The sequence below is a fragment of the Delphinapterus leucas genome, chromosome 5 (assembly GCF_059928025.1).
Source record: "Delphinapterus leucas isolate spDelLeu-1000000601 "Yukka" chromosome 5, BTC_Dleu_Yukka2, whole genome shotgun sequence".
NCBI classification, from domain to species: Eukaryota; Metazoa; Chordata; class Mammalia; order Artiodactyla; family Monodontidae; genus Delphinapterus; species Delphinapterus leucas.
In genome coordinates, this window is record NC_143133.1 from 31565598 (window position 1) to 31582702 (window position 17105).

At 41.9% G+C, this 17105-nt stretch overlaps 1 protein-coding gene across 7 annotated transcripts in view; it reads left to right on the plus strand.

Moving 5' to 3' along the window:
* The window catches only part of LEF1 (lymphoid enhancer binding factor 1), a 119214-nt gene that overhangs the window by 81537 nt on the left and 20572 nt on the right, over nt 1–17105 (plus strand). For 5 of the 7 annotated variants that reach the window (XM_022567097.3, XM_022567099.3, XM_022567098.3 and 2 more), the window contains exons 5-9: nt 4953–5043; nt 6671–6754; nt 8845–8967; nt 9986–10148; nt 15735–15842. In XM_022567097.3, the coding sequence (XP_022422805.1) occupies nt 4953–5043; nt 6671–6754; nt 8845–8967; nt 9986–10148; nt 15735–15842 (569 nt within the window). The remainder of the gene's footprint in view (nt 1–4952; nt 5044–6670; nt 6755–8844; nt 8968–9985; nt 10149–15734; nt 15843–17105) is intronic. The other 2 variants (XM_022567100.3, XM_022567101.3) reach the window with 1 other exon arrangement.

The following is a 17105-nucleotide window of genomic DNA, read 5'->3' on the forward strand; positions in this document are numbered from 1 at the left end:
TCCAGTCCTTCCTCTCCTCTCTTTCCTTTTGTCAAGGACCTCCAAAGAATAAGAAACATCAGAGACAGGTCTGTGAATATGTAGTGAGAAAGGGAATTAAAATAGGCATCTTAGGAAGAAGGCTGAGTTTGAGAGGGAAGCTCAAGAATATGACCTTGGCCATGGCCAAGGGAGACCATATGACGAATATGACCTTGGCCGTGGCCAAGGGTGACCATATGACCAATATGACGTTGGCCATGGCCAAGGGGGACCATATGACCAATATGACCTTGGCCATGGCCAAGGGGGACCATATGATGAATATGACGTTGGCCGTGGCCAAGGGGGACCATATGACCAATATGACCTTGGCCTCTGAGGACCATAAAGATGCGGATGACAGTTAAAGATAGATATAAAAGCCCTGAACAAGCTATTAGCAAAAATAATCCCACAGCCTGTTTTATTTAGTTTTAAACCGTTTATTTACTTAACAATTACATAGTACTTATTATATCCCAGTCCCTGTTCTGAGCACTTTGAAACGGACTTGTTTAAAAGAATAACATTATAAAAATTTTTAAAGGAGTAACACATGATGGTTCAGAAGTTGTTCTTTCAGGAAGTCTAGGAGAGTTCAATTTTTTGTTTTGTTTTGGTTTATAAAAATATTTATTTATTTTGGCTGTGCCGGGCTTTAGTTGTGGGATGCGTGCGGGATCTAGTTCCCCAACCAGGGATGGAACCTGGGCCCCCTGCATTGGCAGCGCGGAGTCTTACCCACTGGACCACCAGGGAAGTCCCTAGGAGAGTTCAGTTTTTTGAAACAGACAATTTTCTGACTAGCTACCAATTACAATTACACTTTCTCTTCTGTTTCCATATCTTATGGCTACCCTACCTTGTTTTACCTTGCTAATTGTAATTTATATCATTACTCCTCAAACTTTTTTTTTTTAAACAAACTTTTTAGAACTAGAGAAGAGACTAGTGGGCATGAATAGAAATTGTCTGCTTGCAGTTTCTTTGAAGTATTTTGTCCTAAAAATTCGTGTGATTTTTGCATTCTACTCCATACACAGTTTACATTTGTTTTAATATAAAAATCCTGTTTTTAATTAATTTTTTGTCCTGGACTTCGTGTACCTCATCACCGTGTAGTTAGGGGGATATAAAACCTTGGTTTGAAAAGAACTAATTTTTTAAAAAGTACTAACTTACATGATTTTGAGTTCATATCATTATATTTGGGTACATTGATCACCAAAAAATAAGTATAAGGGAAAAAAAAGTCTAAGGCTTACTGGATCTCTTGCATTTACTCTCTTTTCTCTCCTTCTGCCTGCCTTTTGGTTATATCACATACAGCTGGTTATAACATGGTGGTACTGAGTTGCTGATTTCAAAGTTCCTTGGGAAGCTGGCTAGCTTTATCCCCCCCAAATCCAAAAAAAAGAATATCGTGTTCATACTCTAACCCTAGGTGGAATTATCCGATAAATATAAACTGCTTGTCAGCAGAACCCATTCTCATTTGTAGGAAAATAACTTTAGGTTAATTTCCTATTAGGAAGCGTATTAGGTTTTACATTTCCCTCAGTATGTGTTTCGGGATAGGGTGTGGGGTGCAGGTGTGTAGGTGTAGTTAGTTGTAGGAAAAGCAAGGGAAGCTAATACCTATCATTTTGTTCCACTCATTGTGTCTGATAAAAATGTTGAAAGAGCTTTTAAGGAATACTGGGTTTACGTACCTGTTTATATGTTTGTATCCTTATAAATAACAACAAACACTCAACATAGTGCTTATACTATATACCAAGCACTTCTCAGTATTATATACGAATGCATTTATTCCTCACAACAACACTTATTTCATTTTCATTCTGATTTTACAGAATAATAATTAAATAACTTCCTCAAGGACATATAGCTAGCGAGTGGCAGAATTACTGTATCCATGAAGTCTGATACCAGAATCATTTTAGCTGTGTTTATAAAAGTTATTTATAAAAGTTTAAAAATTTTAAGGATATACTGCATAGAGCCTCCAGAATATAGTTAAGTGTTCAATAAATACTCATTAAATGAATGATGTGAAATGTGTCTAAAGTAGCACAGGAGTTGGTAGAGAGGCACACACTTCTAGGAATCTTTGGAAACGGGATCTTAAAACAACAATAAGCTATTTAGAAAACACAGATCCACTTTCTTCTCATGTAATGACCTAAGCCACATCATGTATGTACGTGCAAAACGGTTATAGTACTGACCCAGCATGGGGAATGGGTCCATTTATTTCACCTGTTCATTTGTTTAGTCACTCAGAAGTATATTCAGAGCCTCCTGCGGAGACAGCCATAGTTTGATGCACAGATGGGGAAAACACGGTCTCTTTTTTCCAAGCAGTGTACAAGGCTCAGGCAGGAAACCATTTGTACAACCTCACTATAAAGCAAAGTGAAGAATATCTTAAGTACCATGTTAAAAGTACAAATGAAATGTTGTAAATTCAAAGAAGAAAGATTTCTCAGAGCAATAAAAGTTAGAGAATATTCCATGAGAGAGAGGTATCTGAAATATGAGTAGAATTTTAATAGGAAGAGTCAAATTAAATACCCAGCATAGGAACTAGCATGTAGCAGGTGCTAAGTAAATGGTAGTTCCCTCCTTTCTTCTTAAGCAGTGAAACCAAATCCAGCTAGTTTGTATTTTTTGTTCTGTCAGATTACTCCCACACAGAATCACTAGTTCAGCCTTCTCAGTGTACTCAGAACATGGACTAGAGTGGAGAGCAAGGTTTCAAGCTTGTCTGCTTAGAGACATGTGATTGAAAGCAGGCTACTTCTCTGCATCCCAGAGATAAGATCCCAGGACAAATCGCATTTTTTAGGTACCTGAACAGTCACTTCACCTCTCCAACAAAGGGATTAAAGGAGACAATTCAGACAATTCCATCTCTAATTATGATTTTCAAGTTCAAATTTCTGCAAAGTTTTCCAAGTTCTTCTGAGTTGGCCTGGTTTTTCTTTTCAAAACTGAGCAGCCCCCCTGCAGAACCTGAGGCTTGGAGAGGTATCAGAGTGTCAGAGTGAGGGAGGCAGCGAGTTGGAGAAACTTCCCTGTGATTCTGATACGTCAAGAATCACCACTGTAGGCACCCCTGCTGCCCCTACCTCCCCAGACCCAAGAAAAAAATCCCAGAGTATGAAATTTGGGGTCTGCTGTGACCAAAAGAAGCAGTATTTCTCACTTTAAAAAAAAGGGAGATTTGATGGTAACTCTGCTAAGGTGAACTTCCAGCTTCCAAAAAGCAGCTGCCAGTGGTTCTGCTTCAGTGGGAGAGAGTGGATCCGCAGAATGCCCTAGGTCCCATTGTATGCAGTGCTTTTGGTGAATTGATGATATAAAGGAATTAAAAGAATACTCATTAAATTTGAAAGTGATAAGAGATCAAAAAAGGAGATTTTAGACTATTCTTTTAAAAACAGTAAAACCTCAGATGATCTCCTGTAAACTCTCTGTTAAGAGAAAGATTAAAGACCTTTCTCTGAGAGTTGAGACATAGTTTGTCCTAACTTCAAAGTCAAATTAACATCCACTTTGAAGGCAACACTTCTTAAGCCATTCCCATATGCTCAAGGCCTTCAGTATCTTTTAAGATCCAAATGAAATTCATAAACATTTTAAATAGTAAAAAAAAAAGCAGCATACTTAAAGGGCATCTTCTGTATACTCACCTAATTTGCATACCGGCTAATATAATTACAGCCACTGAATGCATATGCTGGGTGTTAAACCTGGGAATGTGTCTTTGCACATGGTAATGGCCTTTTAAAGCCAGATTAGCTATGTAAAGAAACTCATGTGGCTCTTTTCTGTTCAGAAGCACTTTCCCCCAAATCTAAATCTAAGTTTTTATTTTGCATTTTTATGTGTGCGTCTTAGCCCTTCTTTTCTGTACCCAAGGTAAGAGATATAAACAAAGAGGTGTCATCTGGGACTAGGATTAGGTACAATCTTCAGGTGTTTTTTTTTTTTTTTAATTTTTTTTTTTATTGCGGTACGCGGGCCACTCACTGTTGTGGCCTCTCCCCATGCAGAGCACAGGCTCCAGACGCGCAGGCTCAGCGGCCATGGCTCACAGGCCCAGCCGCTCCGTGGCATGTGGGATCCTCCCTGACCTGACCGGGGCACGAACCCATGTCCCCTGCATCGGCAGGCGGACTCTCAACCACTGCGCCACCAGGGAAGCCCCTTCAGGTGGTTTTTACAGTTATAGGGCAGTGTGCTCCAGGGAGTGTGAGCTCAAGAAACAATTTGGTGGCACTCTCATTTTCTGTGGAATACAACTAATCCAGAACAGCTTGACCTTGGAGCCCAGAGGACTCAACTTGATGAAGAGCTTAGCTGGAGCTGAAGGGGCAGAGACCAAATGAATCATATCAAGTAGGACCATTATGGGGCTGAAGATGATTTCTAATTAATCTTTGATCCTCTGAGGTATCACATTTCCCAAATCTATGTGTCCATAAGGGAGCCAGTGAAAATCTGAAAGTAGCAATTTACCTAATCCTTGAACACCATGGCAGGCCTTCTACTTATGAAGGGCTGTCATTTTCCATTCTACACAAAAACAATTGTCTACCATTCTCCTGACCAAAGTGATATTATAATGAGGGCAAACGAAATAATTTTAAAGTCTTATTTTGATGCCTGTTTTACTAGCAGCATATTTACTCTTTCAGGAGCTCCTCAGGATGTACTACCTTAATGCCTGTTTTCTCAGATGCTGAAATCTTGAGAAAAGTTAACAAACTGACTTCTGTTAAATGGATCTGAAAAATAAATACTGTTTCATTCTAGAGCTTAAGTATTAATGACATCACGCATTTGCTTGCCTTTCTATTTCTCTTAAAGTCGAATGTCCTATGAGTCTGAAAACTCTACCTCTCTGTTGTTCTTTTTAATAGGCATGTCCAGACATCCTCCAGCTCCCGAGATCCCTACCTTCTATCCCCTGTCTCCGGGTGGTGTTGGACAGATTACCCCACCTCTTGGCTGGTAAGATCCTTCCTGCAACATTTAGCCAGGCGTTTGAACACGTGTTCTTCTACTTCCCATTCATGGAAATTAGCTTTATGAATGATAACACTGGAGTTGAAGAAACTTCACATCAACAAGCAAGGTGCTAACTTTATTTCATTTCAATTTAAAAGATTAAAAAACATACAGACTTTGAAATGGATTGAATGCGTTTGCTAATATGTGTAGAAAATGGCTGTGTAGCATTTGCTTTGAAGCTTATAGTTTTATGGATTCAATTTGTGGCTTTGGGCATTTGCTATGCCTGTACAAAGTGTTTAGTGTGGATTTTTCTTTTCTAGTTCTTTCTGAACAACTTATATTTTTGAAACATAACCTTAGATGTATTGAATATCGATCTTTGCTTATAAATGGGCAAGTGAGATAAATGACAGATAACTAGGGAGAAATGCAAGTGCAAAAGCATCTTTTGAATTTTAATAAAATAAGCACCAGTTTGAGTTCAGAGGCGTGAAAAACTGATGTTTGGACTTCTCTTTGCAGAATCCAAATGCTCTCTATTTTGTTATTTCTGAAAAATCCGTAACATTCCTTTCAAATTTTTTTAATTGTAAAGGTAAAGGAAAAGAAATGTATTTAGGGGAGAAAGAATCACTGCATGTGATGTAGCCTATTTTTGTCATTTTATTGTTAGCGCGCAGCTTTCCCTGTTCCCACTTCCCTTCCTCTCCTCTCCCCACCGCTCACTCCATGGACAGAGCGCTGCAACTTCAGCAGATGTTTTCTCTCCTTTCTTCATCTGGCTCTCAGTCCCCACAGCTCCCACGTCAAGGCCCCAGTTTCCCTACCTTGACATCCTTAGATTATCTCTTCTTCATAAGGAGGCTCATCCTGCCATGGAAATTCCAGCTTTCCCTCTTCTCTTTGCATTAAATCTCTCAGTCAGTAACTCTGTCTGAATTTAATTGATTATGCAGATATTTTCAAAGCTACAGCAATTATTCTCTCTGAACTTAGCTACTCAGGGGCAATAATCCTGGGCCGAGTTGCACCAGTGGCATCTGGAAATAAAGACCGTGTAAATGCGAAGTGTGAGATGTAGGAAAAGCAGAGGGAGAGATGGAATTCTCAGAGGAGAGAGAAAATAACTCCGATGAGTCGATCTTTTATTTCTTCCCTGTAGCATGGATATATAAGGGGGGGGGGAAGTGCAGTGTTTTAAAAACTTTGTTCATTTTTATGTAAATATAAACTTTTATTTCCTTCTTTCTTCCCTTCCCTGAAATGCTCAAAGATTCTGATAAAGAATCTACTAACCTAAAAGGAGTATCTCACCATTCTCAGGTTCTGTTATATTCAGTAAAAACATTGTTTACCTGTTGTTCAAAGCATTCGTGGGGATGGGAGAGGGGAAGGGATAGACGACAGGTCGTTCACGGACGGCGGTGGGAGATTTCCTTCAAGGCAGAAGATGCTTTGGTTGGGCGGAGGGTGTCCAGGAAGGGAAGGAGACGGGTGACTGAAGCAATGCCCCGGTAACACTCCCCCCAAATTCTGGTTTGAGTTCCTCCCCTCCTGAAACTCTTACTGCTGGTTGGTAAGTCATGCTTTGTCATTGATGGGTTCCTTTCTTCTGTGACCTCAGGCAAGGTCAGCCTGTATATCCCGTCACGGGAGGCTTCAGGCAACCCTACCCATCCTCCCTGTCAGTCGACACTTCCATGTCCAGGTAGGTGGAGGTGGAACCGGGCGCTCCAGGACAGGCTGCCCTTCCTGCGCTTGCAGCTAGCGCGCCTCTGCTTGCCTCTCGGTCCTGGCCGGGCGGGTGCACGGCTCGGCCTGCGCGTCTGTCTGCGCAGGGTGCCTGGCTCCCACACTAGGCGTCCCGGAGGGTCCTCCCCCAGCAGCGCCAGCCACGCCCACCAGGGGGATGGACTCGGCCGCCCCGGGAACCCGTGTCTCCCTCCAGAAGACTTCGCTGCCACCTGACTGTGGGACGGGAAACGTCCCCAGAGGGGACATTATCAGAAGAGCTTGTTCGATTCAAAATATGATGGGGGTGGGGTCGGGGGGGCGGAGAATAGAGACCGGTTTGATCTGAGTTTTCTAATTTGCTCTCTATGAGGAAAGTTGTATCAGTTTCACGTGCCAGTGTTTGAAAACGCCCAGATAGTCTAGAGCCTTCGGGACCAAGGCCGTCGGAAGAGAAGGGACGGTGCTCACAGGCTGTCAGGCCATACGGGGCTGCATGTCCTAGTGTGTGAATCAGGCCCCGTGTGGACACGTTGGTGCAAGCGAAGCTCTGTGAGGTCTGCTGTGCCACACCGCTGTGTGTAATGCTTTTGCCTCTGGAAAGGATGGCTTCTGTGCCCTGTGCTTTGATGTACACACACATTTGTGGTGTGTCATCTGCGTGTTCAATGTGGCTTTTTCAAGGGAGCTAGCATTAACGTGCTAGAAGTCAAACTGTTGGGTTAGTAACTGGTTGTGAATCTTTACTTTTTTACATCGGTATGAAATTCGCAGTTTTCTGTGGCGAATTTCAGCTTTTAAAGAAACGTTATTTTTTCAGTAGGTTGTAAATCTAGCTGATTGCGAGAGGATGAAATTAATATCCTTCCCCCCAAATCTCTCTGTACACTTTTTTTTTTAACATTGTAAGAATTGTGTGACGACGGGATTTTCTCACGGGCAAATAACCAGCATCATGTATTTTTGCAAATGGTACAGTTACCAGAGCGTTATGATTTGATCAAATGTTTGTATTTTTCCCATGCCTCCTTAATTTTTAAAAATTTGTTTCTGAAATATTACATATCCAAGCAGAGTCCCTTCTTTCCTTCCCAGAAGAAGGAATTAACTGTACAGGCGGCGATGAAAAGACCTGAGAAAGTTGTTTTTGTTGAATTAAATTGTTGACTTTAAAAGAGCTTGAGAAACAAAAATTTCTAAAGCGTATCCAAATTTATCCAAAGAGCCTGTTGAAAGTTCTGTCTTCATTTGTTTTATTTTTCTTGCATGGCTGTTTCCCTCCTTTGTGTTGGATGGTAGTTGGATGTTTTAAGATTTGTTTAATGCTCTACAAGTATACTCTGGGAAAAAGCCTTCATTTTAGCATACGTAGTTTTTACCTTGAAGCAGAACTGTATCCTTCCCTTTAATTAAATCCTTCCCCTTAATTTTGTTATCAGTTTTCCATTAGGCCAGATCTCTCAAACACTACTTTCTTTATGTGTAGAAAATTATTTGGGGTGATGTTGATGGTGACCTTATTAAATTGGGGACTGAACAAATCTTCCAGTCCCCTGTCTTCTCAATTGTTCTCTCCTAGTAGTAGGAAAAAAGCCAACAGGAGAAGAAGACTCTTAATGTGAAGGTTTGCTTAGGAATGTAGACAGAGAGTTTAAAATGTGATGTCTTTAGATTTTTTAATCATTTAAAAAGCTAAATCTTCATATAGTGTTATATTTCCAGTAATTGTTCTTGAAATTCTTCTCTGAAAACTGCTTTGCAAGAAAAGTGACTCTTTTTTTTTTTTTTTTTTAATCCTATGGCCTAGAGCCCTCCCAGGAGAAATGCCAGATTGTACCATTAGCTTGAAAAAAAATCTGTGAGGTGGCACGTAATTATAAATATTTTCCACCTGAATACAGAAAGGAAAGAAATTAATCACCGGGCTGCTCTAACTTAGAGCTAATACTCCTGCGTATGAAGGTGTGTTTTCGCTCCCAACCCATAGCAGCCAGCGGGTTGTTTGGAAATTCTGTCTAGCTTTTGCTACAGCGGTACATTTTGTTTTCTTGTCTTTCCTTCTTTTAGGTTTTCTCCTCATATGATTCCTGGTCCTCCCGGTCCCCACACAACTGGCATCCCACATCCAGCTATCGTAACACCTCAGGTCAAACAGGAACACCCGCACGCTGACAGCGACCTAATGCACGTGTAAGTGTGCCCCCGTCTTCACCCGCGAGTGCCTTACGGTACTAAGGACTTAAACCACACAGTTTCTCCTCTTTCGCTGTTGTTGAATCTGCCCCCTGTCTGTCATTACGGAAATCAGTGTAGCCCCGCCTCAAAAGCTCTGTCCTCAAAAGCAGCTTGATTCTCACTGCTCTGGTTCTGGGTCTGAGATTGAAGAGGAGCACAGACCTCAAAAGATCAAGGGAAACTCACCGAAGGGGGGTGATCTTCAGAGCATAGCGTGAGTAACTTGAGCGGTTTAGCCATTTACTACAAGGCTTTAATCGGGTTCCGATTCTTGAGGAGCACAGGAGCGAAGTAGATTGGAGGGTTCAGTGCATTTCCTTCTGCAAAGGCAGTCGCCCTGCATCGAGGCTTCAAGAGCACAGAATTCAAGGGAAAGGGGCAAACCAAGCCCAGGATTTCCTGTCAGGCCAGGGTTATCCCAGGCTGTTACAGCAGGGCTAGATTGTCCGAAGAGATTAGTAATTGAGTTTCTTAATCTAGGGTTTGTACTGGGATGGGAGGATGGATGGGGTGGCAGGGAGCACGTGATCATCCATAAAACCCCTGCAAATACAGGCAAAACCAGTGTGCGTGTGTTTGGGGGAGAGAGTCTAAGGTTTCATTAGCTTCTCAGAGGGGCCGTTGACCCCAAAAAAGTTAAGAACCTCAGTTCTGGAGGAGGACTGACCCCCCGCACTGTATGTTCAGCTTTTCCCGAGGTGACCAAGGAGCATCTAAAAGCTTAGATGGAGCATCTTCACAAGCCCATTTCCATGTTGTGTTCACCCCTTCTATAGCTATAGGTAAACTTCCTCAAACCAAAGGATCCTTATCCACAGGGAGTTGATGGGGTGCTCTTCTAAGTTGATGGTGTTCTGGGGGCTTACAGAGAGCCCCCAGCCTGAGCTGGACTTGTGGTATAAGCAGATGCTCTGCTTCTCTCCTGCCACGTCTTCCTTATTGGGCTCACCTCTTCCCCTCCCCCGCCCTTTAGGAAGCCTCAGCATGAACAGAGGAAGGAGCAGGAGCCCAAGAGACCTCACATCAAGAAGCCTCTGAATGCCTTTATGTTATACATGAAAGAAATGAGAGCGAATGTCGTAGCTGAGTGCACCCTAAAGGAAAGTGCCGCTATCAACCAGATTCTAGGCAGAAGGGTAAGTAGTGGGATGGTATGTAGATGTTCATGGTAACCACGGAACTTCTTCTTCGGTAACATCTGCCCAAATGCACTTACATGCCAGGTAGTCATAGAATCATTGTATAGTCACCAGCCACCGCCATTTGGGGAGTAACAGAGAGAGCACGACAGCCTTTAGGAGGAGTAAATGATACAATGCCTTGTAAGCAACTGAGATGGTACCTGGCACATAGAAAACTTCCTGAAAATGATAACTGTTTGTCCTATTATCATTCTTTAAACAAATATGTCTTGAGTGTCTTTCAGGTACCAGGCACTGTGGTAGGCATTAGATAATTATTGCTGAATAATATAGATGTAGTGCTTGCCCTCGCAGAGCTTGACGTTTTGTGACAGGATACAGATGTTAGACGAATAATTACCCAGTATATATATAATTAAAATTGTGATAAATATTGTATGAAGAGCAAGGATCTGAGAAAGAACCACAGGGTGGCTGGGGAAGGGCCCACTGAGAACGTAGTTGAGGCCTGAGAGCTGCCTGGGGTTAGCCATGTGATGAACGGGGTGAGGTGAAGCTGTGTGTGTGTGTGTGTGTGTGTGTGTGTGTGTGTGTGTGTGTGTCCCCGAGTGCGTGTGCGTGCGTTGCGTGCGTGCACGCGTGTGTTTTGTGCGTGCGAGTGTGCGTGCGTTGCGTGCCTGTGCGTGTGTTGCGTGTGCGTGCGTTGCGTGCGTTGCATGTGTGTGCGTGCGTTGCGTGCGCGTGCGTTGCGTGCGTGTGCGTGCACGCTCTGAAGCAGGAAACCACTTAGCCCACCCAGGGGGCTACAGAAAGGCCTGCGGGACCAGCCACGCTTCTGGGTGAACCCTGTCAAGCACATGTGGTCGGCTGCACCTTGCAAGACATAAGCAGATCGTTCCACCTCGAAGCTTTAAATGGAAGAATTGGCACAGGCCTGAGAAGTCTTTCTAGACAATTGCTCTCTGATTCTTAACGTGTACATGGGCCAGGGTTCTCGACTGCCTCTCTTTTTGTTGTTGTTGTTGCTTCTTTCACCCACGCGAAGATATTTTTCTGAGCACCTGTCATGTACCAGGACCTGGACTTACAGCTAGGTCAGACACTCAGATTTCTTTGTCCAGCCACCAGCCCAGAGGCTAGTCAAGTCCTTCCCAGTACTTTTCTCAGGATTGAAATGGGTTTAGCTGGGTATCTGACGGGTGGTGGAGAACATTTGAATTTTTCTAATTCAAATTGCATTTTTCTGTAACTACACTGTAATTTTAGAAATGCTTCATCTTAACTTGTTGATGCTCTTCATATATGTGTGGTAGCTTATTATTTTTTTTTTAATTTATTTATTTTTGGCTGCGTTGGGTCTTCATTGCTGCCTGCGGGCTTTCTCCAGTTGCGGCGAGCGGGGGCTACTCTTCGTTGCGGTGCGTGGGGCTTCTCTTGTTGCGGAGCACGGGCTCTAGGCGCGTGGGCTTCAGTAGTTGTGGCACGAGGGCTCAGTAGTTGTGGCTCATGGGCTCTAGAGCGCAGGCTCTTTAGCTGTGGTGCACGGGCTTAGTTGCTCTGGGGCACGTAGGATCTTCCCGGATCTGGGATCGAACCCGTGTCTCCTGTGTTGCCAGGTGGATTCTTGACCACTGGAGCCACCAGGAAAGTCCCGGTAGCTTCTTAAAATATGACCCTGTGTATTTGTTTTTGCAACCTCTCAAGAAATTCATGATTTGCAAATGAACATTCAGGAGAAGGAGGGTCTTGACAACCTTTGTGAGACCTAGAGATCATGTTTTAGCTGCTGTTGATAATTTTTGTCATGTTTGTTACAAACCTAATACATTTCAGCATTCATAACAGAAAACATTTAGGAGATTACCAGTCCACGTGAGGAAGCAGATGGAGGAAAGCAGGCGTTCTTGTATTATCGATTCCTGTTGGAGAGCATAAAAATGCAGCAATTTCCAATCTGCAAGACACCAGGGTTTCAGGGGTGGGATGCAGTGGTAGATTATAGCTCTTTTGGTGCCCTGTGTACAGTACTCTATCTCCCTATGGATTCCTAAACACTTAATAACAATAATTACAGTGATTTCCAAAGCCAGATCATAGCAGATGCGTGATTCCCATCATTTTTTGAAGAATTCCTCCTTGAAAGCTTAAAGGCTGATGACCATTTTCCCTGACCCTTTAAAAGAAGAAATCAGAGGAAAAGACGGGTTCTTATTTCCGCTTGTGTAAAACTCTTAGATTTTTTGTTTGTTTGTTTGTTTGTTTCTTTTTTGAGTTAAAGGCCCATGGTCCTCCAGTGGGAATTATTTTCCGCTCTATAGAGTTAAGAATATATGAATGTATGCTTCCTATTTTTAATGCACATTTCCAACAGTTGCTACTTTCTCAGCTCCCTTAACAATCCCCAGATCAGAGCATGTGTCCTAAAGGATGGTTCTCATTTAAGGTCTCTCTCTGTTTTTAATTTGGACACCTGTTTCTATTTATAGGTCTCTGAGATCTTTGATTAAGATCAGGTTTTCTATCCTTTCATAACTCCGCCTCTGGCAGGGTAGTCCTTGCGAGTTCTTTAAAGTTCCCAGCTTTAAAATCATGAAGTTTTACACTGGGATAATTAGAATTCTTAATAGTGGGCCTGAAATTCATCCTAGAACATTTGATCTTCTGATTTTTATTCACTTCTACTGTATTTCTAGCATAGAAATGTTCATTCATATGAATGCATCAAAGTTTTCTACTTCGTTTTCTAAATAATAATAACACAAATATTACTTGAAAATAAGCCTTTCGTTTTCAGACCTTCCAGGCTACTAAAGGAAGTCCAATTATTGCATATTTATTGTCAGAATGTCTCTTCAAATTAAATGGGTATTTTCCCAAAAACTTGGTGAATCTTTCAGTAAGCAGAAGAGATGGAAAAGCATTTTTAGTCAGTTGTGTTTCAGAAATTCTTGTAAAGAAAGATCATCTTTCTAATCTGCATCAGACTTTATTCTTGTTTCCAGTGCAAAACTTTAATACATAGTTTCACCTACTGTTTTACTCTGGTAAATGATGTTTCATTTGTGAGTAAAGTTTGTGAATTCGAAATAATATCAAGGAACTAAAAGGAATCTAAGGTAAGCAAGTAAACAGTTTAGTTTGTGGTCTGCTTTCTTTTCTCCTTGAACTTCGCTGTTTTGTTAGCTGGGGTCTTGTCAACCTAAGTTTCCTGCTGTAACTGAAAAATTCGTGCTTGTTTATTAACTGCTTGTTTTGGGTAGAAGACCCAACCTCCATACGTATTTGGGAGATGAGTTCTATTTACAATGCCAGATTTTCTCAGCAAGTTATAAAACTGCCATAAATTACATAAAATTATACTTTAAATTATTTAAGCTTTTTTATACTATAAAATATATTTACAAATAACTATATTTATAAAAAAGATATCTTTATACTGACATACTGCAGTAGGAGGAGAGAGATTATTTATCAAATGAATAAACAGATGTACAAAGTAAGACTTCTATCCTTACCTTTTTTCCTCTTAGCCTCTCGTTTTTTTTGTTCCTTTTTGATAACACTTTGCCTCTTGCTGATCATGTTAGCCCCAGAACTGTCTAAACACTGATGATCAGTCTTTTTTAAAAAAAACAGTGTAGGCCGACCTTTTCCGCTGTGCCCAGTTCGGCTTTTTCTCCCTGTGACGGTCTCGAGGTCAGTACCTCAGGTTTAGACAAGCTGTCAGTTGACAGAGGCAGTGTGACTTTTCCCGCCTAAACTTCCACTGCTCCCCAGACGTGCCTCCTTAGGCTCCACTTGACTAATTGTGATTACTCTGTTAGTACAAAGAATTGTGTCTCAGGTAACTTTTCCCAGGTGTTTGGGGGGTTTTTTGTTTGTTTTTTTCCTGCCACCTCCCAATCTCCTCTCCCCCCTCCGCCCTTTTTTTTTTTTAAAAAGGAAAGCATATTTCCTGATTTGCCTTTAGACTCAGGCCAAGTCCCGCTGTGTCATGCATCTTAACTTTGCAAGTGTAAAGCAATTAAAAATGAAATCATGTCTATCCAGCACAGAGGCCCTGGCCTTCAAGGGGCTTTTCAAAGGAAATGGAATTGGTTGCCTTGCCTGTAAGCCCCACAGCCTCTGGACGGGAGGATGGATGGGAGGATGGAAGGAGGCCGAAGGTGCTTTAGTGCTCTCCTTGAGATCAGGTTCTCGTTCTTCTAACAGGCAAGAGCAGCAGGTGTTCGTTTTCTTGAGGAGAGCATCCCTGCCATGCTCTGGGGGCTGCATCCTAACCACTGGATCGCTGTCCTGGAGGGCAGCCTTTTCTCGCTCACCAGCCTCTCTCCCTCACTCCTTCCTTTCCCCCAATCCAGTCACACCTTTCTTTTCTTTTTGTCTTATCATTTAAAAAAACAAGAACAGGGTAATTAAAATCAATATGCAGGGTAGAGGTGAATGAGAAAGAATCGCCCAGCCCTTAAGGGGAAGTTAGCGAAATGGGAAGCGACACACGCTAGAGCTGGGAGCCCTGGACTGGGAGCCGGGCTCACTCAGAGCGTGTGTGCGTGCATGTAGCTGCGCAGTGGTGTGGCGTTGGGTCCACCGCCTCTGTGCTGTCACCTCCAGCCAGTGGGTTCCCCAAAGTGCAGCCAGTTCTCCTGGGATGTTCTGGCAACAGATCCTGGCATTTGGGAAGTAGGGGGACGAACTTGGAAACTGCTCCCTGGGGGCCTGGGGTAAGTTGTGTGCAACCACACACAAAGTGCCGGTACAGGCTGCTAAAAATCCCAAACAGCACCTTGCCTGCATAAACTCTTCTGCTCTGTATGATAAATAAATATATGTTACCTAAAGGGAAGTGGAAAATTTGCAGGGTGTCAGCTGCTATGTTCCCCAGATTAGATCCTACGGTCTCAAAGTCTAGATGGCAAAATAAACTTAGGTCATGCTCCTTGTTTTCCATCCGAAGGAAGCTAAAAAACACAGCCATAAAGTGTGCATGTTTGATTACACAGCGTTATCTGTATTCTCCCTATGGACAATTAGTGTTTAAATAAGTGTGAGGGGAGGGTGAAGAGACTGAGACAGACTGACTTTTGATGTCTTGCTTTATAGACAGGATCATATGATGAAGGTTTCAGATTCCTCACATGACAGAGTAGGAGAGTGCATGGGAGGTGAGGATATATCTGTGGAAATTACTTCATTTTGCATAAATAAATGGTGCTTGGGGCTCAGATGTCAGAATGTGCTGCAAACTATGAAAAAGGGCTAAGGTGGGTGTTGAGGTTCACCAGTGAATGTTCTCTTTAATTTGTATTGGAGAAGAGGAAGGCTGGGTGACAGGCCATTGCACTTTGGATACTTTGACAGGTTTCATGTAACATGAGAACAGAATAGAGAAATCAAAATTTGAGTCTCACTCCAGCCACCGAACTCTAGATGGATTTCTGCGACACGTGGTCTTCTGCCATTTAAAAATAAATCGAAGTTTAAATGCTTAATGTTTTCATTCTTCAGTGTCTGAAATATATAATACTGTTGCTGTTTTGCTTTCACTTGATTTTTTCCCCCTTCCCCTTTCTTTTTCAGTGGCATGCCCTCTCTCGTGAAGAGCAGGCTAAATATTATGAATTAGCGCGGAAGGAAAGACAGCTACATATGCAGCTCTATCCAGGCTGGTCTGCAAGAGACAATTATGTAAGCACTTTATGCACACCAACGGCTCTCTCCTCTCACCCGTTCTCCCTCTGTGTTGCTCTCGTGAAGGAAATGTGTTGTAGAGTGTATCTAATGCTGGCACCGTTCTCTATTTTTGAAAGTTAATGAACTTTATAATAAAGATTTCATGGATATATTCCGTTCTGAAAGCTTTGTGCTGTCAGGTTTTTTTTGGCTATATGCTAATGAAATTTTTAAGTAAAATTTTTTAAATCGAAGAAAACCTTATCATTAAAATGTTGATGAAAAAGTTTTGTTTTGTTTTGGTTTGGTGTTTTTCTTTTCTTTTTTTTTTTTTTTTTTTTGGTGGTACGCGGGCCTCTCACTGTTGTGGCCTCTCCCGTTGCGGAGCACAGGCTCCGGACGCGCGGGCCCAGCCGCTCCGCGGCATGTGGGATCTTCCCGGACCGGGACACGAACCCACGTCCCCTGCATCGGCAGGCAGACTCCCAACCACTGCGCCACCAGGGAAGCCTGAAAAAGATTTTTTTTAAAGCATATAATCTCATCATGTGAAGGCGGCATTAGTAATAACTAGTTACACTACCTTCCAGTATTTTTTCTGTGCATATCTTTTTTTTCTTAACATCTTTATTGGAGTATAATTGCTTTTTACAGCGGGGTGTTGTGCATAGCTTTTTATCTTTTACTTGGATATGTGTGGGTGGGTGGCTGTGTATTACATACGCTCTTGCATCATGCTGCTTGCTCTTCTCTATAATAAGCATTTTTCTGTTACAGCCTAGTGTTTCTGTATATCACTTTTCACACGTATACAGTATTTCACTGAGTGAATGTCACAATTTACTTAACCATTTTTTCCCTGCTTTTTAGACATTGGCTATTTTTTTTGTTAATAATTGGAAATTATCCTGCAGTGGATTGTTTTAGGACTTATTTCTACAGGATAGACTCACAGTAGTGAAATTGTAGTGAAACACTAGTGAAATTGCTGAGTACAGATTATAAATAATTTAAAGCCTCTTGATATATATTGTCAGATTTCTTTCCAAAATGGATTGTGTTATTTTACACTTCTTACAAACAATATATTCCAGTGACTGTTTTGCACAGACTAATTAAAACTGGGTAAAAAAAACATTTTTTTGTTTCATATTAACGTACCCTGATGCCTATTATATATTTTATTCAGATGGAGTAGGTATTATCATATTTTTAAGCTGTACTAATTTCATTGGGAAAAAAATACCTCATTTATATTGCCAATTATTTTATTACTTC